At 40.9% G+C, this 28,000-nt stretch overlaps 2 protein-coding genes across 6 annotated transcripts in view; both read left to right on the top strand.

Annotated features, from left to right (window-relative positions):
- Positions 1–1,234: 1,234 nt before the first annotated feature.
- nmu (neuromedin U) lies at positions 1,235–9,749 on the top strand (the record flags this gene model as incomplete). Its single annotated transcript, XM_084066054.1, has 7 exons — positions 1,235–1,369; positions 5,165–5,212; positions 5,366–5,419; positions 5,658–5,690; positions 7,946–8,020; positions 9,572–9,625; positions 9,714–9,749. The coding sequence occupies 7 exons, from the start codon at positions 1,235–1,237 to the stop codon at positions 9,747–9,749; spliced, it is 435 nt and encodes a 144-aa protein (XP_083922180.1).
- A 6,445-nt stretch (positions 9,750–16,194) lies between these two features.
- clocka (clock circadian regulator a) overlaps positions 16,195–28,000 on the top strand; it is a 50,192-nt gene continuing 38,386 nt past the window's right edge. For 3 of the 5 annotated variants that reach the window (XM_084066340.1, XM_084066336.1, XM_084066337.1), the window contains exons 1-2: positions 16,707–16,822; positions 23,018–23,082. The gene's annotated coding sequence lies outside the window, so the exon portion shown is untranslated. Of the gene's footprint in view, positions 16,276–16,706; positions 16,823–23,017; positions 23,083–28,000 lie in introns of those variants that run through there. The other 2 variants (XM_084066338.1, XM_084066339.1) reach the window with 2 other exon arrangements.

The following is a 28,000-nucleotide window of genomic DNA, read 5'->3' as shown; positions in this document are numbered from 1 at the left end:
GGCCCACATGGGCCCCATGTGGGCATCCCAGATGGGACCCATGTGGGGCCCGCTGACATGCCGAGATGGGGCCCATATGGGATGCCCAAATGGGGCCCATATGGGATGCCCACATGGGGCCCATGTGGGACCCACGTGGGCGTGCTGGCTGGGATAAGACTATATAAGTATAATATAAGTTATATAAGTTCAATGGAACATCATTTGTTAACTTCAGCTTTGACAACTGAGAGAAAGCCTTGACGTACTGTAGGTATGTAGTAAGGAATGTGGTGATCTGGTAGGAAGAAGGTATAAGTTACACCGAGATCTGTAGACTTTGAGTGAGGCAGGGGATTTCTATTACTTTATATACGTCTGCTCCATACTGATCAGTATTCAATAATAACCATACACTCCCCTTCTCTTGTGTTGTTTTCTTCTTTTCTTTTCTTTTGTTTCTCTCTTGTTTTGTGTTGTGAAGGCATGTATGTTTTTCCTTTTCCTTCTCTATATATGGCATGTTCCATGCTTCGCCTATGCCTAAAACATGTCCAAAGTATAGATGCCAGGTTGACATGTTCTTTCTACTGCATCACATAAAAGCTGGAAAGTCACTTTCAGAATGATTCAAAAGGCTTATCTAATGTATGATCTGTATTGACTGTCTTTGTGGGTGTGTTGAATTTGTGCTATGATATACAGTAAATAGAAGCTGGAGCTGAACAATGAAAGCAGAAATTGTATTATTATGATAATAAACAAATTACACAGTAAGTTATCATGTGCGCAATAGAAAAAAATGATTTACAAGCTCACAGTCAGTGATGCCATGTATTGTGAGCTTGTAGATCGCAATTTTCAAAGAAAAATAAAGAAAAGTTTCCCCCAAAATAGAGCATGCCCAAAATAGGGACACCAGGTTGAAAGTGGGTTTGGGACAGTCAAGCCAGAGGGTTTACAGAGTGATAACAGTACGGCTGTAGGTGTAGGCCCACATACCCTGTGTCATAACCGGCTGTGATGGGCTTGGGAAACAGCTTAACGTCACGTTCATTCAAGCTTTCGATCAAATGTTTATGCATCTAGGTCTAATACTGACGCACAATGGAGAGTCATTGATGCATGGAGGGTGTGACCCATAAAAGGCTTCAAATGGTCCTGATGGGAGATCTAATCACACATAACTACTACAGTAACACGAGAAGAAAGAGCAGCCACTAGAGCAGTAAGTAACCCATGCAGTGAAAAGAGGATGAACAGCTACCAGCATCAAAGGCACGGTCTCAGTCAGACAGACAGCAGCTTGCACAGCCTCTTCAGCAGCGTCATGAGTCCACTCAGCACTGCCAGCATCACCCTCGCACTTCTACTCATCTTAGCGATCCCAGTCTGCAAAAGTAAGTCCTCTTACATTTTTTTTTCCTTTTCTTTTTTTTTCAGACGGACAAAAAATATGAAAATGCTTTGTTTGATTCTAACAGCACTGGAACACAAGAGAGGTGCAAGAACATTAACTTTAACTTACTGTAGAATAATTCTCCCTCTACTTTACTCTCTGGCTATAGGTAAAGCAGACTTTTAAAATTTAGTTCTCTACATTTACAAAGTAAAAAGACAAAGATAATTTTTCGTTCGCACCAATGGCTTTCTCATGTTCTAGCATAATGCACTAGGTTTGGTTACAATAGGTAGAAGTGAGCTGCAACACGATAGACTGCTAAGTCTTGGCAACAGGTAAAGCAGACTTTTTAAAGTTAGTTCTCTACATTTACAAAGTAAAAAGACAAAGATAATTTTTCGTTCGCACCAATGGCTTTCTCATGTTCTAGCATAATGCACGGTTTGGTTACAATAAGTAGAAGTGAGGTGCAACACGATAGACTGCAAAATCTTGGCAACAAACTGCATTACTGTAAAATATTTTAACTTATCAGCACTTCTCATTAAACAGTTGGAATTTGAGCTTGTTGCATCAGAGTTGCCTTAACAGTTCTAGCCTAAATGATGACTGGCAAAGGCAGCCTTAAAGGTGCTGTAATTATTATAATCTATGGTTAAAACAAAACGTAAAAACTCGATATTCTTATAGTAACCATTGCTATAGAATGTTTGTCTCTCCAATTCTATAATGAACAGATTTTTGTTTTTTAACGCACCAAATGTCATACAATCAGGAAAGAGAACCCATTTATCAATTGTACAAATTCCGATTTTGCCTATACTCTTTTTTCCTCCCATCACTTCCAATTTCACTTGTTCATTCTATAAACTGTTTGAGTTCTCTCTCCTGATTGGATGAAATTGGTATCCCAAAGTGAAAATGTATTTGCTGATTACTAAAGAGCTAAAGAGCTGGGACCCCTGAAAAAATATCACTGACCATTGACAGTTTTGGCAGACATTGTTTTTACTTGACCACTGATTTTTAAGAATGTTGTTTAGATACTCTTTTTTCCTCCCATCACTTCCAATTTCCCTTGTTCATTCTATAAACTGTTTGAGTTCTCTCTCCTGATTGGATGAAATTGGTATCCCAAAGTGAAAATGTATTTGCTGATTACTAAAGAGCTAAAGAGCTGGGACCCCTGAAAAAATATCACTGACCATTGACAGTTTTGGCAGACATTGTTTTTACTTGACCACTGATTTTTAAGAATGTTGTTTAGATAGCATGTTGTTCAGACCAGTGGTTCTCAAAGTGGGGTCCAGGGACTCTCAGAGGTCCTTGATGGGGTTCCAAATTGACCCTTACAAGTCTGTAACTCTGACAGTATATAAACGGAACCAAATGGACCCCAACGGGTCCATTTGTTTCCATTTATATTCTGTCAGAGTTAAGGGGGGTCCTTGAAATTTAAAAGTTTGAGAGCCACTGGTTTAGACAGATGCCAGGTTCAATGTTTACCTGGTAACCTAGTTTCTTTGACACACTACACTTTTCTCTCTGCACTCTTATGTGACTAGGCTACTTACTTTGTTGTTTGTTGACTAGAGTTCATGCTTAATCTGCTATTCTGATCTCATACTTGTAAGTCACTCTGGATAAGAGTGTCTGCTACTGTAAATGCCTGAATTGTAAATTGCAATTGATATAACTTAGAATTAACCAATGGAGATGATATGTGGGGATGACAGTGTAACCTAGATTTAATATTTCTCTCAGTTGTTGTACCAATAGTGTCTGACTGACACTGTCTGTCATCCATCTTCACCCCTGCTAATTATAGTATATTAACTCCAAAATGTGAGATGAACTTCAAACGACAAATTAAATAAAGTAGAGTAAACTGGTTACGGTATCCTCCTATTCATCCACCCATCCATACTTCAACTGTAAACCATATTCCATTCTCCAAACTGATAACAAAGTGGGTGGAGTAACATTTAATATTCTATAAAAACATCATATCTTCATGTGGACATGACGTGCCTATAATAGGCTCTGTGACTGGTAGCTCCCAGCGGTCATATAACATCTCAGATGATTGAGATGTTTGAAGATATAGTGTGACAGTCACATCGGCAGCATTCTCATGATGTCATTGTGATCGTCCCATTAGATTATACGTTTTGACACTGGCCATAATCGACACTCTTGTCACTCTGGTGATGTTGTGGGCTGATCTAATGTTTATTTGGTGTGAATTAGCCTGGAAGCAGATGAGTGACTGAGATAAGGCAGTTCATTAGTTTGGCAATCAGTTTAAAAATAATGTTCAACCACCACCTGGCATCCCTATTTTGGGCATGTCGTTTTAGGCAAACATTCTCAAAAAGGTGTTGAAAATAGCAGATCTATAGGCTAACAAAGCTAGAAGTTCAGTTATTTTCACTATTCGTCATACAAGAAAGTACATGGCTTAAGTGGTTATACTAGGCTACTGTACATTTGCTGTTTGATAAATAAGGTAAGCTTTTGCATGGTGATGTGCTTTTGTCAACTATGGACCCATTATTATGGGCACATTTTAACACATGTTGTCATCATTACCTGTTATCATTATTGACCCATGCAGTACTATGTACTACGCCCATAAGCTCCATACAGTATGTACAATATTACTGTCCATCTTGCTAATGGACATCCAGAGCAATCATCTTGTTCTGGAAGTTGTGGAATAATAGACATATCAGAGATGCTGGCTGTCATCATGAGTCACATCAAGGTGTCCCTTTTTCACAGCATGGCGAATGCTATTGATTGATTGATGTACTTTATTTAGTAAGACATGAGAAACAGTACATGGAAGTACAATTCACAATACAAGGTCTACTAAACTGGATAACTCTTAAAGCACTAAGCTTGTTTAAAATGAGTTCCCACGCACACAAATCATGATGATTGCTGTTCTGGTGTATGGTAACTATTGCTGCCATTCCATGTATACATTGCTAAGTGTGTTATGTATTTCTTAATTGCATTGTTAAAGTAATTGCATATATGTCATGTTGTGGCTCTTTCAGTTATTAGTGCTTGTTTGTTTCTCAATTGCGGCATGGAACAAAAGCTGCTCCCACACACCTTCAACAAACCACAATAGAGCAGAATCATCTACTCAGCCAGGTACGTTTTTCTTTCTTTCTTTCATTTCCAGGTTTTTAAGCAAAACCAGGAAAAAAGATCATAGTTTGCATCTACTTGTATCTTTGCACTGGCTCCCTGTAATATTAAGGAGACATTTAAAAAGTATTTCATGTAGTTTTAAAGCTTTGAATGTTCTAGCACCATCTTATCAAATCAGATTGCCTGTCAAAGTATGTTCCAAGTCAATCCACTCATTTTGCTCGGTGCTGGACTGCTGAGGGTGTCTCTGACAAACAGCAAAAGGCACGGTGATCAAAGTAGCTAGGATTTGGAACCTACATTATGCCTGCATTATTAGACAGGCTCGGTTGACAGTTTTAAGAGTACGAAAAAAACTACATTTTATGACCTTGTTTTGAATCGATTTTTTTTCTTTTAACCTCATTTGATTGTTTCTTAATTATATTGTTTTAGTCAATCTTACCTCCTTTCATTGTGTTTCACTTGATCTTTATGTACTGTTTTTAATGTAAAACACTTTGAACTGCATTTATGTCTGAAAAAGGTGCTCTATAAATGAAGTTGATTATTTCTCCCTCTCACTCTCTGCCACTGAGCTCCACTCATTGCAGCATTCTGTTCTGTTCTATTCTATAGATAGATGAGGTCTGTTCGTCGTACCTCTCAGCAGACCTGCCATTTCAGGTGAGTGGGGTTGGGATAATGAAACAATAATACAAACCCCTGAGGTCTCACCCTACCTTGTTGTTGTTGTTGTTGTTTGTGCACATCTATTTTCCAAGTTGTGGGTATATTTCCAATTGCCTGATCTATTTCTCTTGCTGGCCACTATTCTAGGCATCTAATGCCTTAGGAGAACTCTGTGTCCTGATGCTTGTCCAGATGTCAAAGGTAGTCCACTTCTTAAGCCCTTCGACATTAGCAATAGCATTTATTTTTAATTGCTGTAATCATCTAAAAACTGGGTTTATTGTGTTAGATTAACAGTTGTCAATATCTGAATGTGCAAGTGATAAATTCCTTGATTATGATACACTTAAAGGATAATGGTTATTGGCTATCATGTGCGTGGGGTGAACAGAGAATCATACTGTGACACTGATTATTCAACTTTTCTTTGCCAATACAGGAGGAGTTGAAGGTTCGAGAAAATAGAAAAAGGGTGGGTGTGAGTCTGTTCATTATCTATTGGCATGTATGAACTCCTTTGTTCAATACTAGACAACACATTGCACAAGATTCAGTTTGTTGACAAATTAATGTGTGTGTGTGTGTGTGTGTGTGTGTGTGTGTGTGTGTGTGTGTGTGTGTGTGTGTGTGTGTGTGTGTGTGTGTGTGTGTGTGTGTGTGTGTGTGTGTGTGTGTGTGTGTGTGTGTGTGTGTGTGTGTGTGCGCGCGCGCGTGCACGGGTGCGTGTTTGCGTTATGTTCAGTTTTTATTTCATTACACAAAGCCACATAACGCTGCCTTGACACAGGGGGTGGTAAGTCCGATGAGAACTCACTCTGCACTGCTATGCTTCTTGGCACCAACCAGCACCTTACATGTACATTTATTACTATTTGTACTATCTGTGACTTGTGCTTTTTGTTGTGGTCGTGCACTTTATAATAGTGAATAATACTGTGTTGCAGGGCGTAATTTCAGAAGAAAAAAATAAACGTTGAAAATGTTCTCCTATAATGACATGCACCATGCACAAAATAGTTACGCCAGGTTACTGAATGTATGGTTGCAGACAAGAAAACATGGGTCTATAACATATGTTACATGTACATGTAGATGGACTGATATAAAATTTGATTAATCTGCAAAAAAGTGGAGAATTGGTATAATGTGGAAAATGTGGAAATCAAGAGTTGATTGAAGGCAATAAGGCAGTAAGAGGTTCTTACTGTGCATCTCAGCCATTAACCACATGAACCCTAGCTTTCCTATTCTGGAGCATGTCATAATAGGCGAACATTCTGCAAAAATGGGCAAATATTCAGCAGAAATAGCTGATCTAAAATCACACAACATGTCACGTTGCAAGCTTTGGTGTCGAGGGAAGTTTTGGTGAAGAGGGAAAAAGGGCCTCTTGGGGACCCCGGTCAACAAAGTATGTTGTGTTTAAGTGGTTAAAGGACCATACCAGCATCAACACATTTCATTGTCTGTTTTCATTTTTTTGGGAAAACAACTTTTCTTCCAGGATCCTGAGACTTTTCAAATCAACCAGTGATTTAAAATTGATTGATTGATTGATTGATTGATTGAATAGTTTATTAACATCTTTGTTAACAGAACGACAATACAGTCAAAAAAGCTATGCTAAAAGGATAACACAAAAGGCCCAGGGGCTGACTACAATTCTTCAAGTACCTAATTAAACAATGTCACGGATTTGGAGGGATTTAGTTGTCAGTAGAGAGTAGTACAGTATTTCAGAGATTGGAACAAGGATTAAGTGGACTTCATACGTTAATTGGCTGTAATTTGACTTTGCAGCAAATGTGTTAAATATTCTTTTTAAGAATCTTGAAACTGAAAGCAATAAATATTTACAACCGAATAACATCCAGAGTAGCTGACACCATGGGAACACTAAACAGCATTTTCACTGCAGTGGTGACAAGAAAAATGCATATCTATAAATCCCCTACGATCAAACTGACACTACCACAGAGGGTGATAAATGTTGTTTCTTTCTTTGTTGTTACATTGCATGGTCTGAGTTATTCCATCCTTTTTCAAATATCTTTGCACAATGCTTCCCAGGTGTTTTTTTGTGTGTTTTTTTTACTGTGCATTATGTAACCACATTTGTGCTTCGTTATCTGCATGACAGCAATGCAACCTACTGTACAGTCTATGAATGCAACACTGCATTTACCAGTGCACTGACACACTGACACACTGGCTGTAGTGAGTGAGTGAGTGAGTGAGTGAGTGAGTGAGTGAGTGAGTGAGTGAGTGAGTGAGTGAGTGAGTGAGTGAGTGAGTGAGTGAGTGAGAGAGAGAGAGAGAGAGAGAGAGAGAGAGAGAGAGAGAGAGAGAGAGAGAGAGAGAGAGAGAGAGAGAGAGAGAGAGAGAGAGCGAGAGAGAGAGAGGGGGGGGGGAGACTGGCTGTATCACTCTCTCTATCACTCTCTCTATTGGGTGTCACTTGGTCATGTACTGGTGTGAGTGGTGTGAAATGTGCTTTATGTTCAGTTCTCTTTGCAAACCCGGCCCTCTATGGGGTCGTTGTTCATAGTGATCTTGTCTCTCCATGTCTGGCCACGCATGCATATGCGTGAGTGTCTTTTGCATGTGTGTGTGTGTGTGTGTGTGTGTGTGTGTGTGTGTGTGTGTGTGTGTGTGTGTGTGTGTGTGTGTGTGTGTGTGTGTGTGTGTGTGTGTGTGTGTGTGTGTGTGTGTGTGTGTGCGTGTCAGTCTTCCGTGTTGCACCCTCTCCTACAGCTGGCCCCTCAGTTCCATCCCAGAAGAGAGAGACAAGTCACAGTGCGCGTATGTACAGTGCCATCCACATGTCTCATTCCTCGGTTCAATGTCCCCTTGCCAGCATTGCATTATAATCTCCTACGTCCATTGATTGATATACAAGAACAAAGGTATCATAATTAAAGATGCTTTGTTTCTGTTTTGTTTTTTTCATAATTGTATGCAATCAATGGCACATGTTTAAAATAAACATTGGAGATATAATAATCTATTTGAATAGATTATTCCTTTACATTTCCTGGGGACAGGGGGTGTGAGATAATGAATGGGTTTCATTTGATGTAGTCAGAGCTCCATGGCTTTCCCGAAATGCAACAGGGGTCCTTGGGTGACAATGTATGTACAGTATTTTACACAAGGCTGTTACTAAAACATGTGTCATGTATTTTTGTGCAATGCCATTATATGACAACCAGCGTGATCTAATATGAGAGTGACGACACTAGCGTCGACTCCCATTGTAAGAATGGAATGCGGAAATGCTTGTTCTATCTCAATAAGATAGTTCCAATGTTTGGAACTATAGCCCATAGTGGCCTGCTTTGTGGCGAGATCAAAGCGTGTCATAACTCTCTCTATGGGTCTGATGACAATGTATAAAATGGGGCTTAAGTGTCAGACTAATCAAAAAAACATCAAGTCAATTCGTTGAGGTATAAAGCATTTATTTAAGAAAACACACTTCTCAATTATTCAATTAATCCTACACCTCCAATGTATAGACTAATTGCAAAAAAGTTTTAGAAAGTTGCAGCCCTACATGACACATTTGATTTGATTGCATCTTTTGCTCAGCTCGAGCTACAATGTGAATACTAATGCGTCTCATCCTGCGGGGCAGCTCTCCCTCGCTCTGTGCATTGAGCTCAGTCTACATTAGTTGTTCTTTCCCAAGCTGTGGGTAATTACGGTCTAAAATTAGTGCAGCTGACAGGTGAGGTTATCCCTCTCCATCTAGCTGCTGCTGACATTCACATGAAAACGTGCGGAGAAACTGTTGCACACGGCAATGTTGATGGACCGCCGTGAGATGATGAGCAATCCTGTGTTGTTGTTTTTCCACTGAACGGAAATCCGTGTGACTTTTAGAAGCAAGAAAACTTGTGGTACCTCTGTTTGTCAGCATATAGGAGCATAATGACTGAGATCAGAGTAAATGGCATGCATCCTACTCAACAAATGACCGGGTAAATGGCCACATACTGTAGCTAGAGTGAAAAGAAAATATTTAGTGATTTAAAAATAAAATACCAGGTAAACATCAAACTTAGCATAAACAGCATGCTATAAGTATAAAGCAAATGAGGGATTGCCTATATATATAATAATTTAACACAGAAGAGAGTAGCCTACAAATGGAACTAAACGGATCCATAAGGGTCCATTTGGTTCCATTTGTACTCTCTTTTGAGGTGATTTTGAGGATCATTATCCTGTACAGTATGTGTATGATGGATCAGCTAAATGAATATGCTGTCTGTCTGTCTGTCTGTCTGTCTGTCTGTCTGTCTGTCTGTCTGTCTGTCTGTCTGTCTGACTGACTGTCTGTCTGTCTAGGAGGATCTTCAAGGACCAGGGGGAATCCAGAGCAGAGGGTACTTCCTCTATCGGGTACGAATGACAGGCATTTCAGGAAGTTGTCTTATGTAAAGTGACACTTGTACTAATCTGCTCAATAACCTTTTCTTCACTCTTGCAGCCAAGGAATGGAAGAAGATCCCTAGAATATGAATAAATGAAAGGTATTACAGCTCATTGTCAGCTGCTGTTTTGACTTTGTCTTTGTCGAGTCGATCAGAGTCTATGGGAAGTAATCTTGACATGGAGACTTTCCCGTGGAATTTCAAAGCTCTAAAATGCTGCCAAAGCTCTGTAATTATTCATTTTCGGTCATACTAGAATAACTAACTAAATAACTAAATAACTAAAAAGGTTAAAAATCATTATAGTTATTGTATCGTTCGTGGCGTGGATGGCCTTTAACCACTTTCAACCTGGCATCCCTATTTTGGGCATTATAGGTGTAAAGTTTTGAAAACAAATTACGAAATGAAAAAAAAATCATCATTTCCTAAATTATCAGCAAAAGTAAAAATAGCCGATGTACTGTAGATCATCTATTTTTGCTATTCCATGTATAAGTATATAGGGTGGTTAATAATCGACTTAAGGTTGCTACGTGATTATTGCGAGATCATGACTGTGCTGAGGTGTTTTTGTGCTCGTTGACGGTTGACGCTAACGTTTTTTGTCAATGTGTTGCAGAGTCTTCACCTGTCAAGTGAACTGTACAGAGACAACACAGAGCCTGAGAACTGACTCACTGCACACTCCACGGTGACCCAGACTTCAACCACACACCACCACCCCCATCCCTGCCCCCGCCCCACGTTGCATAGTGCTATTTATTTGAATGTACGCACAGAATGTAATTAAAGCACGGTTTTGTTTGTCCACAGCTCCGCCATGCGTCATACTTGTGTCATTTTGAATTAAACACTGCTGTAACGTGATCACGTTTGTAGTCGTGCAACTTTTTTATTCTCACGCTTCTGATTTTGGATCGCGTTCAAATGGTTGTCACTGCACAGACAAATCACTGCACAGACAAATCACTTACAGACAAACAGTGGTGGAAAGTAACTAAGTAAGTACATGTACTCAAGTACTGTACTTCAGTCAAATTTTGAGGTATTTTTTACTTTACTGGAGTATTTCCAACTTTCTCTAATTTTACTTCTACTCCTCTACATCTCAAAGGAAAATATATTGTACTTTTACTCCACTATAATTATTTGTTACTAGTTACTTGGTAGATTTTGATTATTATTACAAAAGCACTTCAGACCTAGTATATATACAATATACTTTGGCAATTTGAAAATAGCCGATTTAAGCTCACAACGCGTCACTTTGCGACACGTTGTGAGCTTGTAGATCTACTATTTTCAAAGGATTTTTATACATTTTATACATTTGAAAACTTGTGAAATGGGACCTTCTGCATAATGAGTGCTTTTACTTTTGGTACTTTATTTTGATTTCATTTTGATGCCAATACTTGTACTAAATACATTTTGAATACCGAACTTATCACAGTTATACTATGAATGCTGTGCATTGCACATGATACCAAATAATAATGTTCAGACCATGTCAAGTGAATATCTGTACCGGGAAAATGATTTACTATTCAATATTTAGCAAGTATCAAACTGCTTAAACAAGTGTGTCAAATTGACACATTGATTAAGCTTGTCAGTGATTTTATCAAAATAAAATGTATAATACATTTTACCTACCATCATTGTCAGTAAACAAAAAAGTGACATAGCTTTAATTTTATCTGACTTATCTATTAAGCTACTGTATGTCTTTATCAGTATTTCCAGTCTCTCCTTCTCGAATTTTAGAACTTGCTTTGACAGTGAGAGTGCTGAGGTTCACGTGCCTAAAAAACGATAAACAAGCTCACAGCACCTCAAATCAGGCTTTTGTCATCAATGGACTTGTGCGATTTAGCAGGTGAGGCCAGGATGGGCCGATCTGCAGGATGTGCGCGTGAAATGACCCTTTAGCGAGCGAACGGTGGGTGTCAGAATCAAGTCAAGCAGAAAGGCGCGGGCCTTGTGACCAGTCACTCACAAGTGGGCAAAGATTTCATAAAGCACTCATCGAGCAGAGTGTGTCTAACAGAGCACAAACTTATTGCAGAGAAGTGTTAGCAGTTGTGCTGAAAATGTAGTATTTCAGTGGTTCTCAAACATTTTCATATCAAGTAACCCCAAATGTATATGTATTTGGCCGTGGACCCCATTTGTTTTGTGGGATTTTGTGCATTTAGCAGACACTCTTAATCCAGAGCGATTTACAGTAAGCAAGGTAAACACAATAATAAATAAATCAAATGCATAGAAATAGTAATGTAGGATCATAGCCGGTAAACCAATCATCAGTCTGAACAATATGATATCGAAACATCTAATCTGTACATTGAAAGTATAGACACTATCGATGCCAGGTCTACAAATGAACATGGCACCTGTCTATTTAACATGCTATCTAAATTACATTTTGGCCTTTGCATAAGCCTGCAACGCCGTCAAGGCTAGGGCAAGTGCTACGGCAGGTGCTACGGGCTAAGGTGGAGTCTGAAGAGGTGAGTCTTCAGACTGGGAGTCTTGACTGGTGAGTCTTCAAGATTGGGAGTGAGTCTGCAGTTCTAACTGCAATGGGGAGTTCCACAGTTTGGGAGCCAGAAGAAAGAAGAATCTGGGATGCTTGGAGCGTTGACCCAGACGTTTTAGGGAAGGTTCTGACAGCTTCCCTGTGTTAGCTGATCTGAGTGAGTGGGAGGGGTTGTAGGGTTGGATCAGGCTTTCAAGATATGTGGGTGCCATACCTTTGGTTGCTTTGTAGGCCAACATCAGTGTTTTGTACTCTATGTGGGCAATAACTGGGAGCCAATGGAGGAAGCGGAGAAGGGGGAAGACACGTAAACATTTTGGCTGGTTGAAGACCAAGCTGCAGCATTCTGGATGATTTGGAGGGGCTTAAGTGCACAGGCCAGTAATGTGTGCCTTGAATGAGAGATGACTGTCCAGGACAACACCAAGGTTCTTGGCCGTTGGAACCAAAGTCACCAGGGTGTTGTCTATAGAAATAGTTAGATCCTGCGTGGTGTGGGGCAGGACCAGTGCTGCATTGGTGAATCTATCTCTGGTGGGACGCTATTTTAAAGACGTCACGCTCACGTCGCTTAACACCTACACTACAGGTAACAAAATGGACAATTGGACAATTGATATGCATCTAAGCTCATTCCTATGTTAATTCACCTGGTGTGACACCCGGCAGTCGGCAGCCTTTGTGAACGTTGGGTTGTTTTTAATTGATGCATGTGCGTGTGCGTGCTCCTGCTCAAAAGACTGGTGGGACGCGTGTTACCCCGTGTAATGACCAATGCAACACTGGGCAGGACTTACCTGGGAAGCTTGAGGTGGTGAGAAAACATCCACTGTGAGATGTCAGCCAGACATGCAGTGATGCGCTCTTCCACCTGAGTGGCAGAGGCGGGAGGATAGAAACAGTACTCCAGAGCAAACCAGGCAACTAAAATTCAGAGCAGAAAACATGGAATTATTTACAAAGAATTGAGAATATATGGAATAAAATGATTTCTGATTCAATGATTGAATGAATACTATTTTGGGGTTCTCCAAAATGAATGCTTGGAAAATGACTCGTACTCGTAATGTGCTTGACATAGTCTATTTGTGTTGTGACTTGTGACAAATTCTGACAATACTAGTTTTTGTTTCGACTCAACCGCATTCACATCCATCATCCCTTAAAAAAACACAACTTGGGAAAAAAAGCTGAAGGTACTTCCTTGGTGTGCTGGCAGCGTGCACAAGAGATTTGGTGCTGGTCGGTTCAGTGGCTTGTCATAACACTAAGGATTTGAACCCCAGTCTCCCATGTCAAAAGCCAACATCTTAACCACTAGCCCAAAGGGATATTCCCCTTTGAGTGGGGGAGATTTTTTTTTAAACCTTTGACATTTTTAAAAAACAATGACAAGCCCAAAATGGAGACGCCTAGTTAAAAGTGGTTAAAATCACACTTTTAAGAGTTACATTATTTGAATATGGTTGCACAACATTGTTGCAGCAATAATAAACAATAACAAAGAAATAAAAAAAGAATAGCAGCAAGAATGAGCAACAAAGTATGTACATTGCTCATACTCATTGGTCATAGCACACTGTGAGGTGCGTTGGTGCTGTGTGCATGGTTGGTATTTGTAAATGTTATCCATGTTATGAATATGTTCATACAATATGAAAATCTATTTACATACCTCTAGTTTTATGTATGGCTACCACATTCAATATAGGCTGCCCCCTGACACCCCAGACTGGGGAGGGGAAGGGGGAGGATTAGTGTTTAAAAACAAAACAAAAATTCCTGGTCTGGTCGTTGTTTGAGGGAAGTAGGCCTAGCTATTTAGAGGTTCTCAACCTTTTCAGGCCCTGATCCACCCAAATTAATCATATTTGAACTGCATATAATTGTAGAGGAGTAAAAGTATAATAATATTTGCCTCTGAAATGTAGTGGAATAGAAGTAAAAGTAATACAAATTGTACAAACTCGAGTAAAGTAAAAAAAAAAAAAAAAACTCAAATTTGTAGCCTAACTAGGCTACACCACTGGTCTGCACGGCCCTCTGCAATTCTTTGCGGTCAAGGCCAGTAGCCTACAGTTCCCATACCAGGCAGGCAGTGATGCAATGTATGGGGACCCGTTTATATATAACTCTATGATGGGGACTAATTTGAAAGGCAACATATACGCTAGTTTGTAAAAATCTGCAAATTTAGTTAACCTACCAGAAATCCCATCGCCTCATCATGACCATGCGGGCTTCCTGTCAGAGCCACAAATTGGTGCTTTCTACATATAGGTTAGCCGCTTGGCTACAGCAGATGGCGCTGTGCTACAGCAGATGTAGGCTACATTAGGCCAGTTGTCTCAACCTGTGGGTCCACAGGATTTTTTGAGGGTCCCCAGATGACAGTGAAGAGACAATTTAAGGACTTTAAAGACCTTTTTAATACCCCCAAAAAATAAGAAGAAAAAAGACCATTACTGCATCAACCACTTCGGAACCACTTGCAGAAGTTGCAGCAAACACATTTCAGTCTCAGTTACATTGGTGTTTATCCTAAGTGTGGTGTCCAAAGTAAGCATTTCACGTTTATTTAGTCTCGTACAACTTATTTCATGGTGCTACGCAAATTATTTCAATAATACATTTCCATTGCGATGCATTGTGAGCTTGAAAGCTTTACATGTATGGACCGGTCTGTGAGTCATTTGCAACTAAAATAATATCAAACCGTGCAGATTTGCTAGCTATTATTGAAAGGTTTTGAAATATTTTTGGAACATTTTCACCTAATGCATGCCCAATATATAGGGTCACTAGTTTGAAAGTGGTCAATTCATTTTATGTGTGATCATGATTGATAGCCTAATAGCAAACGATAGCAGATCGACAAGCTTACAGTTGAGATGCGTTGCGAACTATTATACATTTAAGTTAATAAATAATAATAATACATAAGATTTATATAGCGCTTTACAGGGCAGATAAAAAACAACAACTTCATTACCAAGTTAAAAGTTATAACTTATTAGGCTTTCATTTCATTGAAACTAATAAGTAATATAATGTAATTACATTTATTAACTTTCTCAACACTCTCTCAAAAGAGAACCCAGTTGCCAATAGCAGACATAAAGCAAAGCGAAATAAAACTGCTTAAATCTTAATTAAATAGTAGGCTACATAATAGACACTAAAATGTAGGCTGGTGTGTTGGCTATCCTTCCCCACACACACACGCACACTCACTCTCTCTCTCTCTCTCTCTCTCTCTCACACACACACACACACACACACACACACACACACACACACACACACACACACACACACACACACACACACACACACACACACACACACACACACACACACACACACACACACAGTAATGTGGACCATTTCTTAAACCACATAGTAAAAATCTATCTTATTATATATAAACTATCTAATCTTTGTTTCTGTTTCGATTTGAAAACATATCTAAAAATACATAGGCTATCATTCACAGTTTAACAAGTGTTGAAACGCAAACTCGGCTATAATGATGATGATTAACATAATGATAAAACATGTCAGAGTTTAACAAAGTGACACATTTGAGCTCAAACTCGTGCTCCAATTTATTTAAGTTATAACTGGTCTTCATTTTCCCCGGCCCCCCCTGCCCCAACTGTTCATATACGTTCATTGCTACTAGTGTTGATTATGTCTTGTTTATTATTGTGTAGTATTGTATGTCTTTAAATCTATATGACTTTTTATGTTATCCGTTTTAATCATTGTAAAATCGTACTTAATATACAATAAATACAATACTATACAATCTATGATGATGAAAATGAATGATGAAAATGATAACTAAGATGATGATGATGGTGAAGAAGAAGACGATGAAGATTATGGTGGTCTACTAGGCATGTGCGCTCTGAGCTCCATCTATTCTAGTGAGGGGCCCTGCTGGTTCCTTGGACAACTCCAGTCAGCTGGAGGAGCCCTGCGCAGCAGCAACACTCACAGACCTACAGTAACCTAGTAGACGCAGGAGATTCCCTCCAGTAAAGAGGAAGACAGACAGACAGACAGGGGTAAGTGTGTAGTTACTGTATGACATTTATTTCTAACCCTAACGTCAGTCTCCTGGTTGAATTTCATCATACCTGTGCTTTTTGTTGTGCATTTGCATTAGAAAGAAACAGCGTGAGAGCGGGTGTGTGTGTTGTGTTTGACAGGGAGAGGGGGGGGGGGAGAGAGAGCCGAGCAGGCCCGCTGACCCACATTCTTATCTAAAGCCTTGAGAGTATACTTAGCCGCGCGCCTGTGTCGCGCAGAGGGGAGAAAACAGCTGATCTACAAGCTCACAGTGCGTGGCATTCGCGACGCGCTGAGAGCTTGTAGATCGGCTGTTTTCGGCGCGCGACACCGGCGCGCGACTAAAGTACAACCTCCTCCTCCTCAACGCAACCCACTGTACTGCTGTTAGCACCGCGAGCTAACGGCGGCTAACGTTGACACACATTTGGGACGCTTGGCTGCAGAGCAGCGCCACCTTATCGAGCAGCAGCGCACCGGCGGGTGGCCGCTTTGTTGTTTGTCATTTGTGGAATGTCTTGACTGTCCATGACACGCGTCCCAGTAAGTGCGACAAGCTGTTTTAAGTTGTGTTTTTATTATTATCATTAGTATTGCAGCCTGTAAATGGACGCTATGGCAAGCAAAAGCGAGCTAGTTAGCGTCGGTTAGCATCGCAGCGAATTGCACCGACCCGGCGGCTCGCCGGCACCGCCGTTACACCGACACGCGTTACTTATCGAATTGGGTGACCCCTCCCCCCAGACGGTTCGCTGTTCCACTGTGCCCTGACGTTAAAAAAGCACAACTCCACATTTTGCTGTTGGAATACAAACGTGAGAGGATTGTATAGGAGCAGCTGAAGAAAAGTCTGTGTTGGTTTTTTTTTTAAAAGAGGCGAAATTGCAAAACGACCACCTCTGGAGGCACGGGCGTTGATAGGTCACCGCTTTCGATGTGGCAGGCTTCCAGGGGCTGCTGTGACTGACCCCTGCTAGAATGGGGTTTGACTTGGTGTTGTACTTTATATAAATGTGACAAGCACCTCGTTGCCATGCTTGTTAACTGACTCTTACGTTGTCTCTTGTGCTCCCAACTGACAACTCCTGTCAGGAGATCAGAGAGCACTGCTACTTTTCTCACTTCAGTTCCTTCTGTCAGTAGCTTTAAGTACTGTACATGTGCAAAGTTCTGCACTGTCCTTCATTTAGACATTGATCAGAATCGGAGAACTCTTTATTCCCATGTATGTATGTATCACGTATGTATGGTCCGTTTTTAAATACAGCCCAACAGAAAAAAAAATAGACTGCATACAACCACATAAATTAGTTAAGCACATAAATTAGTTAGACAATTGGTGCAAGACACATTGTAGAACATGTATTCAGACAATGCACTAAATTAGACATGAGACAGAGCTTAACTGGAGATGGAAGGAGATATTAATAGAAAGTATATGCAGGTTTAATGTTAATGAGTGTGAGTACCATATGATTACCAGGGTCCAGTCCAGTGTTCCGAAGTAAAGGACAAATTAGATACAATTATGTACATATTACTGTTACTGTACACAACTATTGACAAGGAACGGGTGATAAAAATCTGAACTAGCTATACAGAATGTAGGTAATGACATCAGTGAATTCAACAGAGGGTCACTGCAGTGGCTCCTGTGATCTCACACACTTTGTCATACCGTATGCTTTTATGCCCACTGTACCAAAATATAAACCCTATACTTCGTTCATTGTATGTCAAATAGTGAAAATAGGCAATCTATGTGAGCTAGTACTTGCTCACCTATTTTTCCTAATGTGGTTGCTGGTCACATCCATGAGAGCCAATTTGATTCACCCCTTTAGCAGGAGTGTGATTATTCGAAAACAGTTGTACTGTCTCAAAGTACTTTAGAGTCAGACATTTGATTGATTGATTGAATACTTTATTAACACTTTGCAAAAAGATACAGTGGTACGATAATACAAATGGTGCTAAAAGGATAACACAAAAAAGCCCTGAGGGCTTGTTTCCATTGTGGTCCTGCGTATTCAATTCATCGAAACATTTAAAGACATACAATAATATGCAAGACATCATCTATACTAATAGCAATACATTTCACAGCTGAGTGAATGTGGCAGGAAAATAGCAATAGTAGGGACCTATTTATGTGATCACATATAAGACAGTTTCACTAATTCAAGTACTTTTAATTGTGTAGTCTAATCTCTTGCCTTGTATTCGGACTCACAGTTTGAGTTGGATCCTGCACAGCTCTACGTAACATTAAGTTGGTTGTCTGAACAACATCTCTGCCATTAAACCAAAAATTGCATTGCATTGGTCCACTTGCACTTCAGTTTGGTGTGGCCAGTTTAAGCTTTTCGTCTTTTAAACTTGTAGGATACCTGCTTGACTTTATGATTGTATCCATGCCAAGGCCCTAAGCTGGACATTTAGAGGCCATGTCCACTGTCCACCAAGACGTTTTTTTTCCTGAGCTCAGTATAAGTGTTTTGAATTGTTTACAGTGGGATCGCCTTGTTTTTGAAACCCAGCAGTGCGACGAGGCGCTGAGCTTTTATTTTGCGCTTTTGTGTGCCGTTTTCTCTGCTTGCTGAGAGCTCAAATGTTTTCATCTTGGGCGCTTGGAAGTGTTTTTAGGCGAGCACCATGGCGTGTTCAGCTGGGACAAAACGCCCCGGTGGACATGGCCCCGTAGACATGGCCCCGTAGACATTTCCTAAAGCATCACTTCCATCGGGTGTCCAGGTGGTGCAGGGATACATTTCCTGCCCATCACTGTGTAGACTGGGGTTCGATTCCTCCACGTTGCCTCCAGCTTGGCCAGGTGATCCAACAAACACTATTGGCCATGCTCATGGGTGGGAAACCGATAGGGAAGGGTGTTCTGTCACTGCTCTAGCACCTGTTGAGTAGGGAGTTGAATGTTCCTCCACACCACCCAGGTAAAGTCCTCACTGTCAGGTGAAAAGAAGCAGCTGGGGATGTGTATCGGTCGGAGGAGACGTGGTTGTCTTCATCCTCCGCAAGACCAACATTAGTGGATGGCAGTGACAGGGACTATATGAGGAAATTGGCATAAGGACTTAATGGGGAGAAAAAAAGATGGAAAAAAGCATCACTTCCATAGTTGAGTTAGAACTCAACTAACAACTTCCTGACTGCCAGAGGCAGTGTTAAACAGTGAATAATGCAGGATTGTCCCTATCATGCCTGTCTTTTAATCAGTGCTGTAGTGTCATCATTACTACTCTTTAATTAGCTGACGTTGTTGTTTGATCTGAATGGGGGAAAAATGGGGGGGAAAGTCAGCATGCTGTTAACCACTTAAACCCTACAGTACTTCATTGACCAGGGTCCCCCAGGGGTCTATACTAGGTCGGTTCCTTTTCTTTCCCTCTACACCAACTATCATCGCTGAAATGTTCTGGCTGGAATGATCGCCCCCCAGAATAGGGATGCCATAGGGTTCATATGGTTAATGCAAGTGGCACACTCTCTAACCCTATAGTGTTTGCTTTCATATTTAAAAGCAGTACGGCAGTGTAAGCAAAGGAACTGACTGTGCATTTGCACTGTCTAAATTCCGTCCTGAGAGATTTCCCTGACTTTGGAGGTGTTAAGCGCTGGACTTTTTTGGTGGTCAATCAATTCTCCATTACTCACCTCTTTTTATAGACAAGGTTTGACGGAAGGAAGGCTTTTAGCTCTGGATATTTAAAGGAGCACGTCACCCATTTTCAACCGTATCTTCATATAAGTGGTCCTCAATAATGCTCATTATAAGATGGCACCATTCATACAATTTCCTTCTACAGTTCTACTTGCTCTGTCTCAGAGGTGGGTCATGGACAGTTAAACCTTCCATCATCGGTGGAAGCCAGGATTACTATGACTATGCTGAAATAGAAATCCTTGTTATTGCATAAATTAAATAAAAAGTTTGAAATTGTTCAAAATGTTCCAACCTGCCTACCAATGATATCACTGGTTTCTGAACTATCCGCTGCCCACCTCTGAGCCCACCTCTTGAGTGACTAGTAGACAAAAATGTTGCTGTACCATGTGATAATGAAAATTGGTGACGATCATTTATGAAAATATGGTTGAAGTGCTCCGTTAGGGTAATTTCTCCACACTGCGCAGTGCTTACAGTACAGTCAGGCTCTCATCCAGACGGGTTTGGACCCCTGCAGGTGCTAGCAAGATAATATCTGGGGTATTACCCATTAACCTTTATGGGTAACCTTCATGGTTAATGGGTAATAAGACAAGGGTCGCACTCAGAAAAAAAAATCTTTTTTTTTTCTTTTATTGTTTAATTTCTGAGTGCAACCCTCCTCTTTCAGTTCATTACGACAATGCACCTGAATGGTCAGAGCACGGTGGTAATAGAAACAAGTTTGTAGTAGGTAATACTACCTTCCCCTGTCATTGTTAACATTCTGCATATTAACTCTGCCATAGGGGCTAATGAGTAGAGTAGACATCGCTTAAGTTTTTAGTGGGACCCCCAGCCATCAGCCACACTTCTCAGCCCTGTTTTCTTGGAAGGAAAGGAGAGCATGAAGGGCTCAGGGGGAGGGTCTCTGAGGGGATGACATAAGTGCTGATGTACGACACAGTTTAGGCAGTTATTTATAAAGGGCTTTGTAAACGGGGAACCCTCCTCTCCACATGACTTTTTTTTCACCGCACAAAATGGGCCTGTCATTATACTCCGCTCACGTGGTGGCGAGGTGGCTGAGCCCAACCATTGGCGTGGTTCTTCTGACGTGCCCCCGTACGGCACAGCACAGCAAGGTCCATGTTTAAAGCGACGGCGGTCTTTACTTCAGCCTCATTTCATCTTTTGACTGTGTTGAGGTGAAAGCACAAGCTTGATGAGTGCCTTAACTTAAATTGCTGTCATTCATTTTAGTCCACAGCAGCACAACAGCTGTTGTGTGGCATTTGATTGTGTTCTTTTGACTCAAAGCCGGCCACAAAGACCCTTTGCGTCTGCTCATTGAATGCTGCGGAAACGTGAATGCGTCATCCATCCACTCTCCCTTAGGTGTAGAATAGCCTCTCAACGGGTTCTGCCACCTACTGTCTGAGTACTATTACCACCACAAAATGGTTCTCGCATCAGAGAGGGTTATTCACTCCTTTAGAATGATTCACATCATATCAGCATTCAGCTCACCCAGGCCCGACACTTGGCTCTGCTCACCATTTTTCACTTGTTCACACTCACACATCAGCAGGAAACATTTGAATAACTCAGTGACAGCCCTGTTGTTAAAAACAAATTACTTTCAGGAGGACCCCTCCAAAGCTCCTCTTAATCACATGAACCCCAGCGTCCCTATTCCGGCGCAAACATTTGGTGAAAATTTGCTTGGAGAGATTTGGTGTAGAGGGAAAAAAGGAGGGGGCTGACTGAGTAAAGACCCCTGGGGGACCTCGGTCAAAGAAGTATACACCGATTAAGTGGTTAATACTGCAGCATAATTTGGTTGTGTCATGGTTAAAAGAAAAATAACTTCCAGATTATTTCTGTTCTCCTCAACTGTGTGTGTGACTGTGTGTGTGTGCGGCTGTGTGTGTGTGTGTGTGTGTCAGATACGGCTTTACCACATTTGTGTAAACAGATACTTTGGGGTATGGAAAATAGATGTGTTATACTTTCTTTGCTTTGGCATTCCCATAGATCACAATAAACTGAGAAAAATGTTAGTGAGAATAATGGATTGTCACTATATGGTCACAATAAACTCTAAAATATTATGTTGTCATATAAATATATTATGGTATTACGGTAGTACACATACAGTACAGTATTAGCATGCCCGATTACAATGAAAGATGAAAATAACTTTGAATTAGAAATAAAAATATTACATCTCCATATCATCTGGATCTAATTTAATTTGGGGAAGTGTTGCAATATTTTAGTAATCAAGTAAGTTTTCTTTCTTTTTTTTGGTTTTCAACCCACCCACTACCTCACCCCCCTCCTCGCACACTTCATGTTTACTTTCATGTACTTCCAAGAGCAGATGCTTGTGTTTGCATCTCTCCTCATAGGAATGGGGGTCTTAGCCGAGCCCCATTCCATCTGATGGCCTGGGGCTTAAGTCTGAGTTATACATGGTTGCACGCAGGTGTCGTGCAACTAAGTGTAAATCAAGCTTTAGCTGCCGGGGGAGCTTCGAAGAGGTGTGAGCGCAGACTGCGCACACTTGTGTGTATGTGTGTGTGTGTGTGTGTGTGTGTGTGTGTGTGTGTGTTTATGCACGTACATGTTCATGTCTGGTCTCTCATTGCTGTGGGAGTCTCACGATGACCCAGATGTTTTAGTTGTGATTCATCTCTTAATCTGAACCTCTGGGACTGGCGGGCCAGCTTTTGGTGGATCTGGAACAGAACTCTCAGCGCGGCGCAGGGCACCGCCTCAGACTTCTCTTTTCTTCAGAAACACTTCTAACTTCAGGCCCTGCTAGATGGTTCCCATACTAAACACTATCTGACGTGTGTCTTCAGTAACATGCCAGCTTGCAGTGTAAAGCAGAGATGTTGACTAAGAATGGCTGGGGGGAGTGAATATTGTCACTGATGATGGTGAGCGTCTGGTTGCTGTCACCTCGTCGGAAAATACAGGGCCTGCTGCTTTGTGCGTTTGATTTCAGCCGAAAACCACAGTTTCTGAATGGGTTCTCTCTATCTCTCTCTCTCTCTGTTCAACAGATGGAGAAATCAAGAAGAGTTTAATGACTGAAGCGGTTAAGTGGTTATCGCCCATTGGCCAAAAGGTAGGAGGATGAACAAAGAATTTAGGTTTGAGAACAGAATGGTTGCTGATGGATGAAGTGCCGTGGGTGATAAGGGATAGTTCTTATTTAGTTCCACATATTTAGAAATGTGGAACCTAATTCACAAGAAGCGCAGTGGCCTGGATTTGATCAGCATTGCAAAATACCCTAGCTTCTCTTCATTTGGAAATTAAATAATGATGACTTGAGTCATCAATGGTGGAAGAAGTACTCAGATACATGTTTTACTTAAGTAAAAGTAGCAATACCACAATGAAAAAGTCCTGTATTCAAACCTTTAGTACAATAAAATGCACAAAGCTATTGGCATCAAAATTCAAGCACCAAAAGTCAAAGTACTCATCATGCAGAATGTCCCATTTCACAAGTTTTCAAAATGCATGTGAACTTGGAGATCGGCTATTTTTGATTAGACGAAGAGGGAGATCTATAAATACTTGTGTTATAAAACTGGTGCCACTAGTTGTTTGTACTTGCAGTTGTAGTTGCATTGAGTGTTTGTATGTCAAGTTCAATCCTAAAGTTGCACCTTTGGTGAAGTTTGATCAATCGCGCCAATTATATTTTTCTTTATTCGGTATTTTTACATGCCTAGACTTAATCTAACCAAATCAAGGACTTATTTCTGCCTGGCCTTGAATATGGCTTGATACTACCTGTACAATGTTAAGTGTTTTCATTCACAATGTCTGTGACTTGATTTTTTGTCTCAAACAACATTTTACATTGGCTCATATTCAGACATATTAATGGGGCTTAGAAGAAGCTATTAAACTAAAAAGTATGTTTTCCAGATCTAATAAAAACAAACAAACAAAAAACCTGGGCTAAATCTAATCTAACAAACTGTTGATTTTATAATGAGAACTTCATTTTAATGTCTGTCTTACTTGTAATTTTGAGTTATTGTTAAAAAACATTTGTGCAAAGATTAATGTTGGCTGGCTGCCCATGATTTTATTTCCTAATTTGATTTATCTTCTATTCCTCCCGGGGATTAACACTGAATATCTTGAAACAGAACCGGGCCCTCACACACCAGCGTAGAATTTGATTACAGAAATTGTGTGGCAAAAACAGACCCTACAGAGACTTTTGGGACAGAGAAAATCACAACGCTTTTGGTGAACAAACGGCTGAGCACACACATATTTATAGCCCTGTGGAAATGGTAATATAATCTATTTCACAACTTTGACTAATACCAAACAAGGTATTCTGTTATTCATGTTGTATATCAGAAGTAGAGAAAAGGTTTATTTGAATGAAACTGCTACCTCTCCCATCCTGGTAGCATGATTTTCTGTAAGAAGTATCAGCTGATATAAATCCAAGATGTATTAATTAAACCTGCAGATTCTTTTATGTTCCTAGCTCTAGGCATATGTGTGGGCTACTAGTACTAACATAACAATCACATACCATCACTGTCGGGCAGAAACCTTGCCCGACATATTTACTGTAAGCTTTTTATATTTTTGGTAAAATAATGCCCTACGACTTCATTGTCGAAAGACTGTCACAGTAAAAATAGCTGGTCTACAACATCTGCGAGCTTGTACATTGGCTATTTTCTCTCTATCTCTATATCTATATATAATATGAGGTTTTCATCCGACAGCGACTATGCTCAAGGACACGGTCACCTCATCATACAAGTTTGTGTTGGTGCACATAGCCAGGTATTTCAAGTTAACTACTTGCAAATATCACATTATTTATACAGCTCCATTAATTGAACCACTAGCATCGCTCAACTGGGGTGTACATTCAGCAAAAATAGCAGATCTACTGTAAAGTGTTGATCAGCGATTTCCGTTGAATATACTGTCTGTATGTACTACCCTTGGGAATCCGTTCAACTAAGCCGTAACTAGCCCTTGGGAATCTGGTCTGCTAAGAATATGTAGGGTTTAAGTCAGTGATCACCAACCTTTTTAACCCCCAGATCTTTGCCCTCTGCCTGGGTGAAAGGCAAGATCTACCTACTTAAGGATTAAAGGAAAAAGATTGGACTTCCAACTTGATGCCTTTTATTTAGGCTAATTGTGAATTTCATGAAATGCTTTGGTGAAACTTCAAAATTGATCCAACCAAGAATACACTGTAACTAGCATATCGTCTCTGTCAGGTGTGTTAAAATATGGAGATAAGAGATTTCTGCCCGACAGCATCAATATCAAATAGGCCATAGCTGTCTATGCTTTAAACATTTTACATCATACAGTTCACAAAAAAATACAGTTCACGAAAACAATAACGGCATGTGGCCTATTTTCCATTTGTTCATAGTAATCAAAGTCTGGAGCCGGAGTCCCCCAGGACTCTACTAGGCCTCCTCCTTTTTTCCCTGTACGCTAAATCAGTGGTTCTCAAACCTTTTCGTGCCAAGGACCCCCAAATTTATATATATTTGGCTGCGGACCCCCATCTATAATTGTTTTGTGCCAGGGACCACCAGAGGACAAGATTTATGTAAACAAATGATCAAAATTATTCAAATATATATATATATATTCTTTTTGAATAGCCAACATATAAAATATGGATAAAGGGGTTTAAATGATTGCGATGCTGTATTAACAGATTTAGCGGGGGAACCCCCTCAAGGTGGAGGGGGGGGGGGTCCCCGTACCCCACTGCATTTAATATCTTTGCTGACATGAACTTTGAGCACCTGTGAGCTTATAGATGTGCTAATTTTGGCCCAGAAGAGGGACTCTAGCCTTCATGTGGTTACAGGGTACTGCTGCTACAGTAAGTTTAAAATACAGCACAGTTGGATGTAAGAGCGAAACGGTGTGAAAAGTTGCATTCCTATCAAAAACAAAGAAGTAGCCTATACATTAGCAATATTACAGATTCAGTCATCAGATATTCAGTGCTGAGAGAGACATGCTCATGAATATTTAAACTGTTTGACCTGTAGGAACTACATGGAATTTCTTCGAGTTGTTTTGTCTTTTTTTTTTGCAACAATTTCACTTATCCTGTACTTTGCAACCTTACTGGCATAGTATGACACTAATTATGATGCCAGATGACCCTGCTACTAGTCCACTTTAATTAAATGCTGTTTATTGCTGATTATTAGATTAGCCCTTTGAGTGCTCAGTCATGTTTAATGGAAGATACTGAAGTAACTGACGAGGAATCGGAAGTGTTTTGTTTGTCTAAGCTATCTAACTACATTCAATAAAGTGTGTGACTTTGGACTGACTGGGTGTGGTCCCGATTTGCCTTGAAGCATGCATGTGCCTGTCTGGTGAGATATAATATCACAAAGTCCTATTCCTTTCAGTTTGCACAGGTCATGTACTCGCAAAATAATAATGGACAAAGTAAGGTTCTGGCCACCACTGCTGCTCGAGAGTCCTTAGCTATCTTTCAGTAGTAGTTGAAGTAGTTGTCCCAAGTTTCACTCTTTTCTGTTTCACAATCCACTGCTAATGTGGAAGTCTACTGACTATCGATTCCTGGGGCTGACCGATATTGTGAGAAAAGAGTTGCAGTTGTAGGACAGATTTTGTGTAAAAGAAAGACCGGAGAGACTGCGCACATTGTAGGCTATTCCTTGGATGTTCTAGCTCAGCTGTTGCCAAGTACTCCATGTCTTTACTCTCTGTGTATGGTCTGCGGTCGCTGTGTGAGTCACTCCTCTTGTGCTGGCGGTCTCTGTTCTGAACTCCAGTGACCCACTTGGCTCTCGTATGAGGGCCCTGGCACTATTCCCAGTCCTCCAGGAGAGTGGAGCAGCGGCAGGCAGCAACAGCAGCACAAGGGTCCCTGCCTGTCACAGCTGCAGCCGTCTGCCAGTGGAAACCGCCGCTGCCTCAGACATTCCTGTCTGTAGGGCGCAGGGTGAAAACGCAAAACAAAGACCCCTTTTGTGTCGCCGAGGCCTGTGGATGCGTAAGTGTTGGTCGGAAACACGGCTGGCGCCCCAGAGTTTTGGGGGTTCGGCCGTTATGACGACGCAGGGCAGTGATAATAGTCACACGAGCCCTGGGAGCAGGTTTCCATACACACCCAAAAACGGGTCAGTTAATGAAGCCGTCATCATGGCATGTACCTTCTACCACGCCCCCACAAAAGCCACACTAAGCCAGCCACGAGGAAAATCACACCCTCAATTGCTCTCCAATTGTCATCAAGAGGTGTGGCGCAGCATGCTGCCTCAAGGCACAATGTGTGAGTAATGGTTCAGATATTTATTCATGGTCCAATGTATGTCTCTCCCTGGCAATCAGTCTGTTGACTGTTAAATTACTGTTAAATGACATTTATTATCCTCGCTGTACTTCAGGCTTTAGAGTGGAGCGTCACCGCAGGTTTCAAATGAGGTCTTCCGCAACTGCCGGGTTACTATGGCAACGTTAGACTCATCCCCCCCAATCTGTCTGGATGCTGCGCACAGGCAGCGGTTGTTGTGTAGGAGTGACACTCAAGATGGGCGCGCTCCTCATTAATGGATGGCTGACAAATCCCCCCTCCACTTATGCTCTCAGGTGTCAACAATGTGACGTGGGTGATGATGACTGCACCAGCGTTGGACAAACACAGAGCGTTGCCACGAAACCGCACGGTTACCCAACGATGGGATACCCGATCAAGCATTACAACACCACGCGATTTGATGATACCCTGTTGAATACATAAATGTACTTCTGAATCAGTGGCCCCATTTACAAGCAGGCATTAAAGGGATATTTCAAACATGTTTGGGGTCATTTCAATATCTACTCTGGCTTTTGTGTGCACCCTGGACAGTTTTTAAGTTGCTTGATTCAATATTTAGATATTTGATATTCATTTGATCAGACACGCCCCCTTCTTATACAAACCCATTGTAACTGCAAACTCCATTTTAACTATGATAGATTCATCGAAAACACCG

This window comes from Gymnoscopelus microlampas (genome assembly GCF_963454915.1).
Source record: "Gymnoscopelus microlampas genome assembly, chromosome: 9".
Lineage (NCBI taxonomy): Eukaryota > Metazoa > Chordata > Actinopteri > Myctophiformes > Myctophidae > Gymnoscopelus > Gymnoscopelus microlampas.
The sequence above is the reverse complement of the archived record's forward strand: the minus strand, read 5'-3'. Positions and strand labels throughout refer to the sequence as shown.